Raw genomic sequence first — 18,558 nt, forward strand, 5'->3', positions numbered from 1 at the left:
GCTTGGACAAATGGTTTCGGCGCTTGAAAAAGTGTATAAATCATTCTGGAGACTACTTTAGAAACCGACAAAACTATTTTAGATTTTAAATATTCGCGTTTTCATTATTAGGCCACATAGTTAACGTGCAGCCATCGTAGAAACCGATGTTGTCCAAACGTTGTACATCGTATTATTTCTTACAGGCTCAAAATATGGTCGAAAATAGACTACTTTTGACGTCCCACACAACGTTTAAAAATAGTGCAGTTTAAGGACATATCTGGGATCATTTTAAAATTTTTGGCAAAATCTTTTGTATTGGGCCCTAGTAAAACGGTAAAATTTTTTCAGATGCAACTCCGCACTTCCTGAGAATAATCTTTTGCGACCCTATAAAGTACAGTGCTGCTCAAAACATTTGCAACTGGAATGACTAGTTCATATTTTATGTAGTTCTGAGGTAGTTTGTGGATTTGAAATGCCAACATTTTTGTAGATTTATTGTTTATTGAATCCTTTTTAAAGATTTAAAAATTAATTTCCAAAAATTTTACTTATTTTAGAAAAAATATACAAAACAAAGCTCGAACTCACTTTTGGTTCTGCTCAAAACATTTGCAACTGAGAAAATTTTATTCAAAATCTGAAGAAATTATTTTTGTTTTGATAATTTATTGTGAATTAAACATTTTATTTATTATCTGAAGACATCGTAAAGGAAACCAGTTAACTAAATAAATTAATATATCCTTTGGAGTCTTGTGCTCTAAGGATAATTGTTAAATATCGAGGTTTTATTCGATATTTAATAGTCTAGAGTCCAGATTAGAGTCCCGGAACCTCCTATATGATTTTTGATTATTATAGATGATTGCGTCCGATAAGAACTTAGCATATTTTCAAAAAATTACTAGTTTTACGTGGTTATATATAGGTTTAGAAGCGGTATTATGCCAAAACATTCTGTTATACGCAGGGCTTCGGAGTCGGAGTCGGAGTCGGAGTCTGGAGTCGGAGTCTAGCAAATTTTGCTGGAGTCGGAGTCGGAGTCTGGAGTCGTGAAAAAAAGCTCGACTCCGACTCCGGGCAAAATGTTTTTTTTTTCTACATTTATCAAAAGAGTTTTTATTTTTTTATGATAGAGAGATTAACTTTATTAACATTTTGATAAATCGTTTATTCATTTTATAGGAAATCTATGAGTAAACTTGTAAGCAAAGGATTTATTATATTTAGTAATGTTCCATGACAATAGAATTATAATTGCATCTTTCAATATGAATCGATTTCTTAATACACCATCACATTTATGACAAAACTTATATACACTCTGGAATACTAGTTTTAGATCTCACATATTTATACTTCACAATATAATGTGGAAAAAGTATTATAAGTTTATTTTGTCCACAATTAAGGGGTTATGGTCACTTATTGTGCACGAAAAATGACATTTTTCATGAATTTTTACAAGTAATCTACCAATTTTTTCCAAAAGATATTGTTTTCATCTGATTTATAATACATTGAGCTACTTTCAGATTTTTTTTTTGTTGAAAAATATTGCACAGTTTTCTGACAAATGGCCACCTAAGAAACACTGTTTTTACTAAAGCAGTTTGCGGTGACCACTGAAGCTCGAAAACGAATAAACCGATCAGCATATGTTTTTGTGGGATCATTAAGAACATAATAATCGTGTATTTAAGCGAAACGAATTAAAAAATATGCATTTAAAAAAAGGGAACTGTAGAAGTCAAAATTTCGCGTTCGTAAAATCTGTAAGTAACAAATTACTGTTGGCATACCCATCTTCATATTTCGACAAAATAAAACGAAAAAGATATGTGACCCGTCCCACAGAGGGGAAATTTGTGTTAAAAGTTGATCAAAAGTCCTAGAAAGCTCATTTATACTTCGATTGATATAATATTTTGCACAAAGCATATCTTCTGCACAAGGATTAATCCTATAGAAAATAATGAAAATCGGTCCAGATTTGGATGCAGCTTCCATATACATATATTCGCATCTGATATAAGATAAAAATGCACCAAAATCACTGAAATTTGACACATGCAACCTGAATTAGCCTTAAAAAACATTGAGCCAATTTTCAAACAAATCAGTACAGATGTATATATAGTCCCATATACATAAATTTCATTCCAAATTTTATTTTTTGAAATTTACTTAAATTAAATTTTTCTCAATTCACATGAAAAAAGCCGTGAATGTTTCTGAATAATGCAAACATATTTGATAGGTGTTGGTTTAGTCTGATAAATTAGAGCCCCGGTTATAACGCGGAGCAAAATTTAGTGTGAGTAAACCTTTCAATTCCATATAAAAATATTTCATATTTTAGTTGAGAAAAATTAGATTTTTTTCGGAATGGCGCAAATATGCGCAATTTTTTATGATTGAATCTGATATTTTAGGCTCAATCGCATAAAACATTAGAAGAAACTATGGTCGGGAATCGACGGGGAAATCGACTTTTTCACTATTGAAATTGTAGTAATATTAAAAATGATCATAAAGAGGATATGTATTACCATTATTAAAGAGCAAAGATGTAAAATCAATCTGAAAATTTTAAATGCTAATCTTGTTCGGAGACTGTACAAAAACTATAAATCTTGAAAAATATAAGTTTTCGCGAAAATAATGTCATTTTAATGTTCACCTAATTTCTTAGTTTTCGAAAATTTACTTTTTGTTTTCAGTAAGGCTGAGTTCAATCGACTGCTGCATTGGATTGGTTAATCTTACAAAGTCGAGGATGGTTATAGCAAATGTAGAAAAGAGTCTGGTTGCCGTTTATCAACATTTTTGCATAAAAAAAAACGATTTTCATATTTTGATAATCTGAGGGTATACTCGTACATATATTTCGGCAAAATCTACTGAAACTTTCTAAATTCTTTCTGTTGTTGTTGTTCTTTTTGATATAAGATACAGCAGATTCAATACGGAACATCAATTTTACATCGCATTGCATTACAAATTGTCTTAGAGAAAAGAACAGATAAGCATATAGGGTCCTAGTATAGGAAAAGTTGAAAAATTTAGCAAATTTTATTAATTTTAGTGGTATAGGAAATTACCCTCGGAGTCGACTCCGGAGTCGGAGTCGTGACAAAAAACTGGCCTGGAGTCGGAGTCGGAGTCGAAGGAAAAATGGCTCGACTCCGAAACCCTGGTTATACGACAATTCTGGAGTGTACATGGTGAGATTTTGACATGCTTCCTGTCCTGTTAGTTCTTGGATTTGATAAATATCTCGACCTCATATATCCTGTACCATTTCTGTCCATAAAAATATCTCCAGGACAATATAAAACCCCTTCTACATTTTGGGTCAACTTTTTCGTATAAGGGGACTAATTCTATTATCTTTCGTTCTGGTGATCAATCAAATTTTTTCAAGTCATATAACTTAAATATTGATTTATATCAATGAGAAGTACTCGGTTTCACTACTCCAAGAATATAACCACACATTTTTTGAATAATTTCTATGAAAAATTCCATTTTTCCTAGAAATTACTGTTTTCCCAAAATTTGCCTATTTTGGTATACCGGTGTCTTTGGTATGTATCGGAGGAGTTTGTATAGATTTATCGGTGTCAAGTCTTTTTTTAACATCTGTTGATGACCTCTGAGAGATCTGCTTAATAATTCGGTTAATTTTTTGATCATCCCCTGCAGTATATGTTGTTGTCCTTGCATCTCCTTCCCATCTTATCGCAATTTTAGTTCTTTTTACGCGGTATCCAGCTCTGTTTTAGATATTGTAATGCTCCTACATTTATTTTTGGACCACGTTGGATCCACAATTTTCAAAAAATGCCGTTTTAGCAAAGCGTTGATAAAAATTTCTGGTCATAATTTAAGTTTTTCTTAAAAAAATGGACATGTCTTGTTTTCGGCATACTTGTCTATCAATAGTAAACATATGTGGGATAAAATGTACTCCTCATGAAAGCTTTTTGGCCCCTTTTTCTGATTAAATTCAATTTGATGCCAATCAATACAAAAAACTCGTCAAAAATTAACTAATAGATATTCGTAACACGGAGTTGCAAATGTTTTGAGCAGGCTAAAACATGTGTTCCTCCGATATTTCACACATTTTTTAAACATAAGTGTTCATAACTGAATAATGCTTTTTAAATCTTGAAAATATGGTCAATTAAAAATCAAATAACAATTGATCAGCGAAAAATTCTGAGTCGATCTGTGCATGTCCGTTCTTCCGTCCGTCTGTGGTAATCACTCTAGCATCCACAAAAATGGAGATAGGACGCTGAAATTTTGGGAAGATGCGTCTTTTGTTTGCAGGCAGGTCAAGTTCGATGATGGGCTATATCGGTCCGCGTTTTGGTATAGCCCCCATATAACGGTACCTCCCGATTTGAGTTTTTAGTCACATTTTCAAACCGAATTAGTTACAATTTGACATTTAGGGTTCCTAGTGATCAACAAACTTATATTCCAAAGGATATGGACATAGGTCCATGGTTTGGTATAGACCCCATATAACGGTACCTCCCGATTTTCGGTATTTTGAGAATTTTAGCTACAATTTTCACCCGAACTAGCTGTAAATTGACATTTGAGGTTCTCAGTGGTCATCAAACTTCTCCACCGAACATCGCCAACATAGGTCCATGGTTTGGTATAGCCCCCATATAACGGTACCTCCCGATTTTCAGTATTTTGAGAATTTTAGCTACAATTTTCACCCGAACTAGCTGTAAATTGACATTTGAGGTTCTCAGTGGTCATAAAACTTCTCCACCGAACATCGCCAACATAGGTCCATGGTGTGGTATAGCCCCCATATAACGATACCTGCCGATTTTCGGCTTTTTGAGGGTCTACATTGTTTGATGGAACTACCCTCAATTTAATTTGACTTTTAAGGTTCTCTGCAGTTACAAAAATTTTCCACCAAAAATAAAAAGATGGGTTGACACTTTGATATAGTCCCGTAGGTGGTACCTTTCACCTGGCTGAAGACATTTTTTAGATTTGATAATTAAGACAATTGGTGTATCTATCCATAGTCGAAAAATTTTTTCCACCTAAAATTGTGAAAGGACACTAATTATTCCATTTTAATTAAGACTATTTTATGGTGGAGGGTATAAAAAGTTCGGCCCGGCCGAACTTAACGACTTTTTACTTGTTAATAGTTAACTTTGACTGCATCAATCATTTTTTATTTTTTGGTTTTGTATTTACCTTTGGCTTCAAAAAATTTCTCCATACGATTGATAGCTTATTCGATTACACGTGCTTTCAATCTCCTCAATACATTATTTAAAAAATATGTATTTTGTCTAGACGGCATTTATTTTACTTAAATTCTTTGTTCGGCAGAAAATAACAACTTATTTAGGAATTTAAAATAGAAAAAAAAAACTAAACAACTAAAAAACGAAAATAGCCATAAAGTCAATTAAAATTGTAATATTATCCCTTTTTTGCAAGAACATTACCAGGGATTCGGTTAATAATCTTGTTAGTCATAAATTCTATCGGTTATCAAGATCCAAAAGCATCCCAAGTAGCTAAACCTCCTTAAAATTGTCCTTAAATTTTGTTCTTCATGTTTGTTTAGTTGACCTTTCCATACACATGCTCGTACACATGCTGTCGGACTTTCAAATCCAATTATCATAAATAAAATGCTCACATCATTCATTTCCATTGTCCCCCCAACCCCCAAAAAAACCCAACCAACATCTATTAAGGCAATTTATGAAGTTATTTTTGTTGCCATATTATGGCATACAAAGAAAAAAACAACAAAAAACACAAATGAGCATTTATTTAGTTCAATGCTCTGCTGCCTTTAAGATATCTGCTTTAGAGTTGGTCTTTAGGAAAACACTTTTGGATTTTTTTTACAAAAAGAAAATAAAATATATCCCCTAATAAGATTTTGTTTTTATTTGAATCAAACAAACTGAAATATTTACCATTCAAATGTCCATTTTTGTTCTGCTGCTGCTACTGCCTCTTATCATCTTCACTCTGCTATACCTTAACAAATATCCTGCGGCCAGCAAAAGATTTGAAAAAATGATTTGTGTGAATAATTGCGGTTTAAAAGCCAATAAGAAATATTTATCAAAAAACAGGAAGAAAAAGATGAATATAAACAAGTTGTTAATACATATAAATTGGCATTGAGGTCAGCTGAATTCAATACACCCTACATAAGGGACAGACTAACTTTATAATGTTAGGTGCGGTAAAGAAAAAACATTAAATTGCAAAATGAGTGATAAACACAATAATACACCAACTAATCCATGCCATGCCGAAGGTTGTATAAACAATTGCCTGGCAAATCTACCAATGATCTACTTATTGAACGATTCAAGTGGCAATTCAATGGAAAAATGGCAAAAGTCATAGAAATTTGAAAAATTATTTCTGTGGAAAATCTAAATCCCAAGAAATATTGTGAAAAGAGGTTGGCTAACATATTTAAATAGCTTGACCCCAACTCCTGGTATTTCCAATGTGTGACTATATTTCCGTTGCCGTTTCCATACTTCTTGGTATTTGTAGAAAGATTATATCTTCAAGGGTCTGTTTGTGGTATTGTGAGAAATTGGCTTCCTTTCGTTCCTGCCGGTCAATATAAAATTTCTTTTTTTCCTGGTATTTGTTTTTGGGACCAGTAAATATTTATTCTTTTTGTTGTTGTTGTCTTTATAAAATATTAATGATGGATTTATTGCTGTGATTTCATTTTCTGTTTTTGTTTTCTCTCCTCTTCTTTTTCTTCTTTTAGGACGCTTGAGTTTCTTTAATTTTACGGGAGATTTTTCTGTTCGAGTGGATACTACATCAGCATGGCTGGGCCAATTGTTTGTATCGCTGTCACAATTCGGTTGCCAACAAAATTTTATGCAGCGTTATGTTAGCTTGAAGTCATTGAACGAAGTTAAGCGGTAAGTTATTGAAATTATATTATTGCAAGATTATCGGACTGCAGCGATTTTATGTCTCGTAGAATTTCATGATTTTTTTGCTCGATTTTTAACCGAATTTGACCTGTAATTTGACATTCGATATTTTTACAATTTTTTGGGGGCTATGTAAAAACGTGGACTTATACCGATAATTCTCTTCCGGAATATGAATATGACGATTGGGTATAGCTAAATCCTTCAAAATACCAAAAGTTGGGAGTACAGTACCGACAATTTTCTGTAATTGATGTCGGGAGTGGGTTCATCATACGGGTTGCTCTAGACCACAGCCGATCAAGAAAAGGGCACAGAAAATTCTCAATATCTGCAACTTTTGACAGTGTGTTAGTAACGTTGTATGCACACATGCTGCAAAACAAAAACAAATTAAAACATTTGTGTGCTCTTTCGTTGCGTTCGGGTCGTGTGTGTGTGAATTGCCGAAAAACTTCGTAACTTTAACAATATCAAAGCACGACATTGCTCTAGACTCGTACATGAGAGAGACTTCGACAGGGACTGTGTTGCTGCTTGTTGAGAGAACACTTTGATTCGTTATTAAAACACGATACTTGCCCGCAGTGCCCTCAACAGTAAATGCGTTCTGTTTGTACTTTAATGAGAGTGGACTCTGAGGCAAGATCGAAGACTTTATAAATCGGAAGAATATCATGGTGGCATGGCTTCACTTGGGCCTGACCCTAATAACCAGTCCATGGAATGTTTGGGGGTCTTAGTCAGGTGTGGAACAGACCAAGTGGAATTCCTCAACATAAATATCCCGCTGAAAAATGTTTGTACCCAACATTAGTCAGCTTTTGAGAGGCCATAGCGGACTAGTCTTGGGGTACTTTAATCCTCATTATGGCCTGTGACTTTCGTTCCTAGGTAATGACCAGAGTAGTATATCCTTTACTGAGCAGATTGATAGATCTAGGTTTTGCATGGTCAATGAGCACGCCTCTACAAGAATTAGCGAAGAGTGACACAGTTCACCAGAAATAAGATCGAGAAAATAGTGGATTTTATGGGTCGCAAGAATAGCTTTGTGCCACTGTACTCATTACATATTAAGTAAGGAAATAATTCATTATGTGTAAAACTTTTGGCCTGTTCCCGTACTTTATAAAGTGGTAAAAGTTGTAAAAGTCGTAAACGATTTTCATATAAATTTTGTGTACGGGAACGCAAAATGTGTAAAAGTGGTAAAAATTGTAAAAACTTTTTAGTTCTGGAACAGAGCTTTTATATATGTATTGCCAGATAATGAGGAGGGTAATGAACACTCATGCATGAAGTAATGACATGTGCTTACCAAATTTTTGCTGTGGATCATAACCATTGTGTCACCTAGCCTGCCAGGTGATGTCATATCTGTCGTTTCTCTTGGGTCATACCTTCTCTTTATGATTGTCTCCGTTAGGAGACCGCCCACCTTAATCACCTCTGAATGCCGCTCTTTTGTTAATTACGGGAAAGCTTATTGGTCTAAATTCAAAATTTCTCCAATCTCCGCTTCAGAGAACTACTCACCCTTCTGATGTTCGGGTAACAGAAATAACGTTACGGGACATTATCAACCAGCAAGGGCTCGGGAGAGACAAAAAAGCGTTCTGAACTTGACTTGAGTATCTCACCAATGTTCTCAACCTATCGCTAGCCACCCACATCGTGTCTAAAGTCTGGAAAATTGTCAGATGTGTTCCGCTACCGAAGCCAGGCAAGGATGCCAGTAAAGGAGAATCATACAGGAGGATTTAGCTTTAGCCGCAAAGTGTCTTGAGGGTTTACACCTCCGCTGCGTTAGGAATAGCTATCGAGTTTTTTTTTCTCCAGGAAGGCAGCACAGCACTACAACAGCGCTGCACGCCATATTCACACATATTAGTCGAGGACTCAACCAGAACTAGCCGTACGATAGGGCTACCCACCGGTCAAGTTTGAAACCTTGACTATTAAATTATATGTATGGGTGCCAGCGAGGTGCAATGGTATGCACACCCGCCTTGCACACATGTGGTCGTGGTTTCTATTCCCCGGCTAGGCAACACCAAAACACTTTTCAACGGTGGCAAAATACCCCTCATTATTGCTGGCGACATTTCCTGAGTATTTCAGCCATGTAAAACTTCTCTACAAAAGTGGTGTCTTAGACATGCCGTTTAGACTCGGCGATAAACCGTAGGTCCCATATCAATGAACTAATATGAATCGGGGTACACTCATTGATATGAGGGAAGTCTCCCTTGTCCCTTATGAGATGTTTGTAAAACAATTTTATGGGAGCCAGTCGAACGTGGAATTCCGGAACAATAAATCGAAGCCCCGTAGAGTAAAAGAGGGTGGTTATATCTCTGGAACAGTTTAACCTCTACCTTTCCTGTATTGCACCAACTCCAGACGGCATTTAGGTCACGTATGCGCATGTTTGCACGATGTTGGCATCGGGTATTTCTCCTTATGTAATTTGCGAAAGTAAGAAGGCCTTACAAGTTTTTGTAGAAAAAAGATAAAGCCTCAGAGGTCTCCTTTATAATAACAGAGAAAATTCTTCTGGTAGTAATAGAAGTCCACAAAGGCCTTCTCTAAACTAAAAAAAAACTTCGAGCTCTCCTATGTAGTAACAAAAGGCTTCAGAAGTCTTCTGTGTTGTAAAGAAGTCCACAAAGCTGTTCTCTATCGCAACAGAGAACTTCGAGCTCATCTATGTATTATTAAAAGGCCTCAAAAGCTTTATGTGTAGTAACAGAAGACCACAGAAGTCTTCTCCATTGCAAAAAAAACCTCATAGGCATTGGTCAATATAACAGAAGTCTTCAAGATCTTCTATGTAGTAATAGAAGTCCTCTAAAATATTGTGTTAAGTAATAGAAGGCCAGGCCTCTGTGGCCTTCAGTGTTGTAACGGTAGGCCACAAAAGTCTTCTTAAACGTAACAGAGAATTTCGAGCTGTTCTATGTATTATTAAAAAGCCTCGGAACCTTTCTGTGTAGTAACATAAGGCCACAGAAGCCTTATACACATAGATCTTGTTCATTATAACAGAGGCCTTCATGGTATTCTATGGAATAACAGAAGATCACAGAAGCCTGCGATTTTTTTTTTGTGTAGTAATAGAAGGTCTTAAAAATCTTCTCCATGGAAACAGAGTCCTTCGAGCTTTTCTAAGTGGTAATAAAAGGTGTCATTCCGTGTTGTAACCACAGAGGCCTACGAGCTCTTCTATGTAGTAACAGAAGGTCTCAATAGCATAGTGTATATTAACAGAAGGTGGCAGATGAGTTATTTATAATAACAGAGATCTTCGACCCATTCTTTGTGCTAATTGAAGGCCTCAGAAGTCGTCCGTGTTTTAACAGAAGACCTCAAAGATCTTCTCCATCGTAACAGAGGTCTACGAGCTCTTCTATATATTATTAAAAGACCTCAGAATCTTTCTGTGCAGCTCTGTGAGCTCTTCTGTATAGAGATATAAGTCCTCAGAAGTCTTATATACATATATTCCATAACAGAAGCACACAGAGGTCTTCTGTATAGTAGTAGAGGCCTTCGATGTCGTCATAGAAGGTCTCGGAAGTCTTCTTCGTAATAAAAAAAGTTTTTAAGTAGCCTTGTGTGCAGTAACAGAAGCCTTTCAGAAGTCTTCTGTGTAGTAACATAATGCCACAGACGCCTTCGAGCTCGTCTGTGTAGTAATATATGTCCTCAGAAGTCTTCTATGTAGTAACAGAAGATAACAGAGGTCTTCGCCACAGTAGCAGAAGTCTTCGACCTCTTCGATGTCGTCATAGAAGGCCTCAGAAGTATTCTTCGTAATAAAAGAAGCCTTTCAGAAGTTCGAAAATCTTCTGTGTGACCACAGACGCCTTCGAGCTCTTCTGCATAGTAATGTAAGTCCTCCGAAATCTTCTATGTAGTAACAGAAGCCTACAAAGATCTTCACCATCGTAACAAAGGCCTTTGAGCTCTTCTGTACCTTATTAAACGACCTCAAAATCTTTTTGTGGCCACATACGTTTTCGATCTCTTCTGTGTATGAATATAAGTCCTCAGAAGTCTTCTATGTAGTAACAGAAGCACACTGAGGTCATATCTCCATGACAGCGGAGCTCTTCGATGTCGTCATATAAGGCCTCAGAAGTCTTCTTCGTAATAACAGAAGCCTTTCAGGAGCCTTGTGTGCAGTAACAGAAAGCTATGAAGAAATGAAGACCTAGAAGTCTTCTTTGTAGTAACAGAAATCCTCAGATGTTTTTTCATAGTATCAGAAGACTTCGAGCCTTTCTATGAAGAAATGGAAGACCCCAGAAGTCTTCTTTGTAATAACAGAAGGGCTTAGAGGTCTTTTTCATAATAAAATACGCTTTTGAGCTATTCTATATGTTAGTAGAAGGGCTCAGAAATCGTTTGTAAAGTAATAGAAGCATTTAGAAACCTGCTTCACTGTAGGCAGAAGGTCTCCTTGGATTTATCCAAAGTATCAGAGGCCTTCAACTCTTCTGTGTGGTGGACTAAGGCACATAATGTTTTCTGTATAGCAACAGAAGGCCTAGGAGGTCTTCTCTATAGTAGCACAGGTCCTTTATAGTAGCCTCAGAACTCTTGTGCATGGTAGAAGCAGGTCTGCGAGGCCTTATTTATAGTAAGCCTTTTAAAAGGTCCAGAAGACATCCTTATACTTACCTTTGACCTAGAGCTCTTCTGCATAGTAAAGGAAGGGCTCAAACGTCTTCTGCGTAGTAACATAAGGTACAATATTAATTCAATTTATTTTGATATCTTCTTTTTCAGTGCCATGATGTCCAATATACCAATAATATTTGTATTTTTTTCGCTATCATGGATAACGGGACTGGTTATCTATTCCTCGTATGCCAGTTGTGACCCCTTGGCTGAAGGTTATATCAATAAGGCTGATGAAATTCTACCATTCTATGTTGAAGATCAATTGGCTTTTATACCCGGTTTTGTTGGAATTTTCATGGCAACACTATTCAATGGAGCTCTGTGGTAAGTGCCAAAATGTCCTGCAATTCAATTTACCAACATTTTTCACCCTCAGCTAGATTACAATGACTTATGTTTTCTCTTTTCTTCTTTTTTGTTTTGCATGTTACAGCATGATGGTGTCCAATTTGAATTCCATGGCCACCGTCATATGGGAGGACTTTTTGACATTGATACCGAAATTCAAAAATCTTAGCGACCGTCAACAGTTGCACCTCATCAAAACGGTGACCGTTATATGTGGCATACTGATTATGGCTGTTGCATTTGGTGTGGGCCTACTCTCCGGTGTGATTGAATCATCAATGCTGGCATTTTCAGCTACATCCGGTCCTTTGTTGGGTTGCTTTATTTTAGCAATGCTGGTGCCAATTGCCAATTGGAAGGTAAGCCAAAGCCAAGTGGGAAGTGTAAGGTGATGATATATCCATCATTCACAACAGCATTTAACCATTGTTTGTTGTGTCGTTTACCGGCCGGTAGATTACTGATTGATTCTTATAACAGAATGATGATATTGGCAATTACCTGTACGGCAACGCACACTTCTTGTGTAACAAAAACACACACACATACAACGGCTTGACTGTTCTTACGCAAACACAACAATAACAGCACACTAATAACAATTTCCGTTTACTTGATAAAGGGTACTTCCGCTGGCATGATAACGGCCTGTGCTTACGTCCTGTGGATCATTGCTGGTGCCTCAACTATAGATAAATCAGCGAGTAATAAATTTTTACCAACATCAACAGAGGTTTGTTAATGAATACAAATAAAATGCCAATGTGTGTATGTGTGTGAGTAAGTTTAAATGTATTTGCCAATTGTTTATTGGGTGTATGATAAAAATTTGGTCTTAAAGATTTAGGTGAATAAATTTATTTGTAAAGTCATTTAGAACGGAGCTATGTAACTGTTCAAACTATTATCGGATCTACAACAACAACAACAAAATACGCCCTCTTAATCCTCATCTGTCTTTGTTTAGCAAAGGAAAGGTTATCTCGGAGAGGCTAATACACAAAATATTTGAGTACCATAATAAGGTAAATCTCTTATTGCAGCCCCGAAGAATATTAGTGACATCGTGCACTTTCTTCTCGAAATCCTCCGATAAGTGAAGTTCCGTAAATTTACTCACTTAGTTCTTCTTGAGTTCAGCTTCTTATTTTTATAAAACAACTGAACGTAAATTGTCTTGTGGTAGGAGAAGGAGTATTCCTCCAATTTCCTTCAGTTTATTATAGAAGTAGTAGTATTTTGTCCGTTCAGTTATCTGGTTTAAGTTCCTCTGTGACCAAATTCAAAAATTCTGTCATTTGCATCAGATGCGTCCATAAGGAATCAGGAGACAATTGAGTGGGGTTAAATAAAAGCAGCGTTTCGTGTGGTCCCAATCCTCATGCACGACATGTGTTGGGTATCGCCCCATTAATTCGGCTGCATCGTTCGGAGTTTAATTGGTTAAAACCACTCGTTTTGGGAGCTGGCGTTCTTTTGCTGCGATGGATGGTCTCCGAGTACGGGATTCACACTGTGCCTTTGTACTTTGCAACTGCATCAGTGTGACTGGTATTTAAGCCTGTCTGATAGGCACGTTGATGTTCTGGCTTGTACCTTTGGACCTCTCATCTAGATCGTGAAGATGGGTCATGCCGTGCCTGGGTGAGGGAAAGACAGTCCACTAGATTATGGCAGGGATAACACCCTGCAGGCGGTAACAGCCAAGCATCACCAATATATTGTTATAAGATAGTCCATTGGTTTCATGAGGAGGACATGGTGCCTCCTGGAGTCCTTTGGGAAGTATTCAAGCATATTTAAATATTCTTCTACTGCGTAGGACTAACATTTGCATACCACGCTGGCATCGCATGGCTTACCACGTACCTATTATAAAAGCTTTCTTTGTCAGTACCTCAAACGCTGCCGGCCAGTGGCTTTAGAAGCCGGTTTCTACTTCTAACTTGGTCGCAAACAGCTGTGGATTGCGTAGAAGACTTAAACATGCTGCCGAACGTTACAACCAATAGCATGGGATAGTTAGTCGCCGGAATCAGGACATAATCATTGGATATGTTCAGGGGGAAGCCTCATTTCAGACGTCCATATGGTGAACAGTGTGGCAGTGGATTAAGCGGCGGATATTTTCATATTCCTCAGATAGAAGAACTGGATTAGGTCGGCTATTTAGACATTTATACGGCGTGGCACATTTCTCTTCGCCCTATTAATCTTAAAGTAATACTCTCACCTCATCGGATCTGTAACACCGTTGAAAGTAAAGAGCGTTCTATGATCCTTATTTCCCGGCTTCGAGAGTGATTTAACTGTTGACTACTATTTGTTTAATCGCGTACCAGAGGGGTCTTATATGGCGTATCACACTTCTCTTCGCCCTCCTATTCTTAAAGTAACACTCTCACCTCATCGGATCTGTAACGCCGTTGAAAGTAAAGACCGTTCTATCATCCTTATTTCCCGGATTCGAGAGAGATTTAACTGTTGCCCACAATTTGTTTAATCTCGTACCAATGGCACATTGTTTCAGGTGGTCTATCCACTTATGCTAGCCTGCTGACTTCAAGAATAACTTCCCTAAATATTGGGTCTTCAGGGTTTGTAAGTTTGCTACTCCCGTGCCTCTACTCGAAAATTTAATCTAATTTCGAGTATTCGACCAGTGATGTTGCTCCGAAAAATTCTCCAATTCTATTTCTAAGAGTGGGGTATATGATCTCCGCCATTAGTCTCTTCTGAAATGTAATGTGTTTTTGGGTGCCACTGTGGTGCAATTATGTACGCACGCCTTGCACGCTGAAGGTCGTGGGTTTGATTCCCTGGCCAGGTAACATCAAAAACTTTTTAACGGTGGCAAAATATCCCTCAGTAATGTTGGCGACATTCCCTGAGTATTTCAGCCACGTAAAACTTCTCTGCAAGTGGTGTCTTAAGACACGCCGTTCGGACTCGGCGATAACCAGTAGATCCGATATCGTTGAGCTAGCTAATAATTGATATGAGAGAAATCTACCTTGTCCCTTCCGGGATGTTAGTGGAACAAAAAAATGTGGTTTTCTCGAAAAATGTCGAACCTCTCTGATTGTATTTACTGCTTCTCTAGTGAAAGCTGCACCTAATCGACATTTTGTTGACCAGTTTACGCATCATAAGGAGAAATAACCCAGTTACTTCTAACGGCATGTAGACCAAGGTTACCACCAAGATTCTTCCTCAACCTGCATCCAGACTCTATACTCTATCTTTAATTGTAATTGTAGAGTTCAAATCAAACTTTTCATGGCTACAAACAAAAATCCCATTTCTTCTTCCCCGTCGCTTGGCAATGGTACAGGATTTATTTGTACCATGCTGCCTATATTTTAAAGTTATTGCGGAACCTAAGACAACCCAGACCTAATTACAGTTTTTCGTCACAATACCCTGGCCATTCAATTACGTCCAATTCCTTGGAATATATTTACCTTCAGTCGCTCCAACTTTGTCTTCGCTCGGATCATGTGCGGATATGTTACTGAGTACTTGATCTTTGTAAGTTAGCATGACCCTTCTGAACGCTGAATTCCCGATTCCGATTCCCAGGCTAGATAACATTAAAAATGTCCAACGATGCAAAAACTCCTCAGCATAATGTTGGATTACCCTTCTCGAATATTTCCCAACCAAAATGGTGTACAGGATAACTATTGAAGACAGTAACCGATTTGTTCCATACGTTGCACATAGTAAACTTTTGCAAGGCATAAATCAGGTTCAAATATAGACTATTCCGGTCCACTGCTTCGGGTACCTTCCACACAAAATTTCCATACACCCAGAGGAAATGATCCGAATGGTGTAAAAACCCCTGTGGCACCATGTGTAGTGACTGAAGCGCACGACAGCTCTCCAACGGATGAAACGATTTGGTCCGAAAGGTGGCCTTTATAACATTTTGTCCACATTTAGTTTAAGTTCGAAGATGGGTCATATCGGCCCATTCCTTTAAGTACCTCCCCCACAAAAGTTCAAAACTTTTCCCTAAAATGGTACACACGACAACAGGCAGAAACCGAGTGAGTCCATACTTTGCATATCGTAATATCTCTTAAAGTTTGAATATGGACTATGGTCCACTCGTAAGGGTACCTCCCACACAACATTTCGGATAAGTTCAGCTTAAGACCTGCTATCGAATCGCTTTGATTTTTATGCAGCCACTTGTATTCGCTGCCACCATTACGACGGTACAAGTTTTTTTTTTCAGGTGCAAGAGCATACTTCCTGATGAAAGAGCCCGAAAGTTGGAGCCCACTACAACCCTCCAACTGATCAACCGATTTGATCCAAATTTGGCCTTCGTATTATTTTTTCCAAACATAGTTTAAGTTCAAATATGGGCAATATCGGTCCACTACCTCCGGTATCTCCCCCCAAAAATTAAAAAAAATGTCACATAAATGGTACACGCTATATATGTATGTTGAAGGGGGCAGCCGATTTGGTCCAAAGTTTGGAGCTCCTAATATTTTCTCAATATTCGAAAATGGCCCATATCTGTCTCCTCCTTAGGATATCTTCCCCACAAATGTCCAACATATTTGTTTTATTGTCCTAAGTGTTCGAAGATCATTGGAAATGTACACTGATGTTACCCCTTGTGGTCGGGTTTACAGCCATATTATGTTTATCGTGGGCAAGTCCATACTTCCTTACATAGCAGGGTGCTCTTAAAGCAACTTTAAATGAAAGGTGCTTACACCTGGGAAGTTTTTGCGGATTCTGAAACTACAAAGTTCATAGATGAGAAAAAATCAAAAAACAAAACAAATCGCCGGAGCGCTTTCTAAATAAATCTCGATTCAAGTTGACATTTTTAGGGTTTTTTTAGCTTTTAACAATTTTGCTTGGAAACCGCAAATCCTATCGAAATGGGACTAAAGAAAATGTTGTAGCTATGAAAATTCTCTATAAGATTGACTTTTATGATAATTTCGTAGATTTTACCGTTATTGAGATTTTTTGAGTTTTTTTCATCGAAATGGGCCTGGAGAAAATCGTATAGCTGTGAAAATTCTCCATAAGAGTGGTTTTCGTAATTTTTTCCTAGGTTGTACCATTTTTGAGATATATAAGTTTAAGTTGGGAAATTGCAGCCATGACCTTGTTTTATAAGGAGACAATACAGTCAATGCATTGTCCCAATTTGAACTTCTATATCTCAATAACGGTAAAACCTACGAAATTATCATAAAGCTCAATCTTATAGAGAATTTTCATAGCTACAATATTGTCTTTAGTCCTATTTCGATAGGACATGCGGTTCCCAAGCAAAATCGTGAAAACCTAAAGAACCTCAAAAAATGTCAACTTAAATCGCGATTTATCTAAAAATGCTCAGGCGTTTTTTGTGTTTTTGATTTTTCTCATCTATGAAATTTGTAGTTCCAGAATCCGCAAAAATTTCTCAGGTGTGAAGCAGTCTTCTTCGTTCGCCGGTTACACAAGTAATGGCTTGTCTCTTTATTTCATTCTTTTTTTATCTATACTAGTATACATGATTTTACAAATACATGGTTGTATTTTTATCGTATTAAGTGTTATCGATATTTGTTTAATTTATAATGGGTGTGTTCGTTGATATTTCTACTACAGCTCGGCCAACCTGATAAGAGTGACCGCCCCGGTCACATAGGGGTTAATTTAAACATACTGAATATAGTGTACTTAATCTATATGACTACATACTTATCCTACTTAGTCTACTACTATGTGCAATCAATCTACTATTACATATACTACCGGGCAGAGCAGCCCTGGGTTCCACTAATGGGATCACCGGTCTTCCATAGTCTCATGTTGCAGGCCTCTATCACTCCATCATAAGGAATCTGAGTGATCTGGCAGTTTTCAATATCGCCGATGACATACCGATCATTTGGTAGCACCTTGCGCACAACGTAAGGTCCCTTGAATTTCGGGATCAACTTTTTGTTAACCCCTACTGTGGTGTCGACGTTCTTGATAACCACGAAGTCACCTGTTTTGAACGTGTTTACCTTACACCCCTTTTCTATAGCCCTCTGCTCATTATACTTTTGCGCCCTCGCAATAGCCGCCTCCGCTTTATCTCTAATTTCCTTAATGCCCTCCCCCCCGGGGTCCAAAAAGTTCTCCTCAAGGTATTCTGACAGTTTATCTATTATTTCCCCTCTTTGATTAACTCCGAATAAAACTCTACTTGGAGTATCGCCAATGGACCTATTTACTGTATTGTTAAAAGCAAACTCTATTCTACTCAGTTGCTTCACCCAATCAGAGTGTGCTACTGGCTCACTAAGCTTAGCCAGCATTCCTACAAGTGTTCTATTTACTCGCTCAACCTGACCATTTGCCTGAGGTGAGTGCACCGCCACCTTTACGTGGTCTATATTTTTCTCTTTCAAAAATTCCTCGAACTCTTTTGATGTAAAACAACTCCCCCTATCTGTTATGCATCTAACTGGTCTGCTATAGTAATCAAAATACTTCAATAGTGCCGCCTTTACTTCTTTGGTACTCGTTG

General features: G+C 37.3%; 1 protein-coding gene across 21 annotated transcripts in view; it reads left to right on the top strand.

The window, feature by feature from the left end:
* LOC141389991 (sodium/iodide cotransporter) overlaps window positions 1–18,558 on the top strand; it is a 459,732-nt gene that overhangs the window by 433,252 nt on the left and 7,922 nt on the right. For all 21 annotated transcript variants that reach the window (XM_073962363.1, XM_073962374.1, XM_073962368.1 and 18 more), the window contains 4 exons: window positions 6,800–6,959; window positions 11,772–11,990; window positions 12,100–12,373; window positions 12,637–12,747. In XM_073962363.1, the coding sequence (XP_073818464.1) occupies window positions 6,800–6,959; window positions 11,772–11,990; window positions 12,100–12,373; window positions 12,637–12,747 (764 nt within the window). The remainder of the gene's footprint in view (window positions 1–6,799; window positions 6,960–11,771; window positions 11,991–12,099; window positions 12,374–12,636; window positions 12,748–18,558) is intronic.

The sequence above is a fragment of the Musca autumnalis genome, unplaced genomic scaffold, assembly GCF_047663935.1.
Source record: "Musca autumnalis isolate F117 unplaced genomic scaffold, ASM4766393v1 scaffold_1, whole genome shotgun sequence".
NCBI lineage: Eukaryota > Metazoa > Arthropoda > Insecta > Diptera > Muscidae > Musca > Musca autumnalis.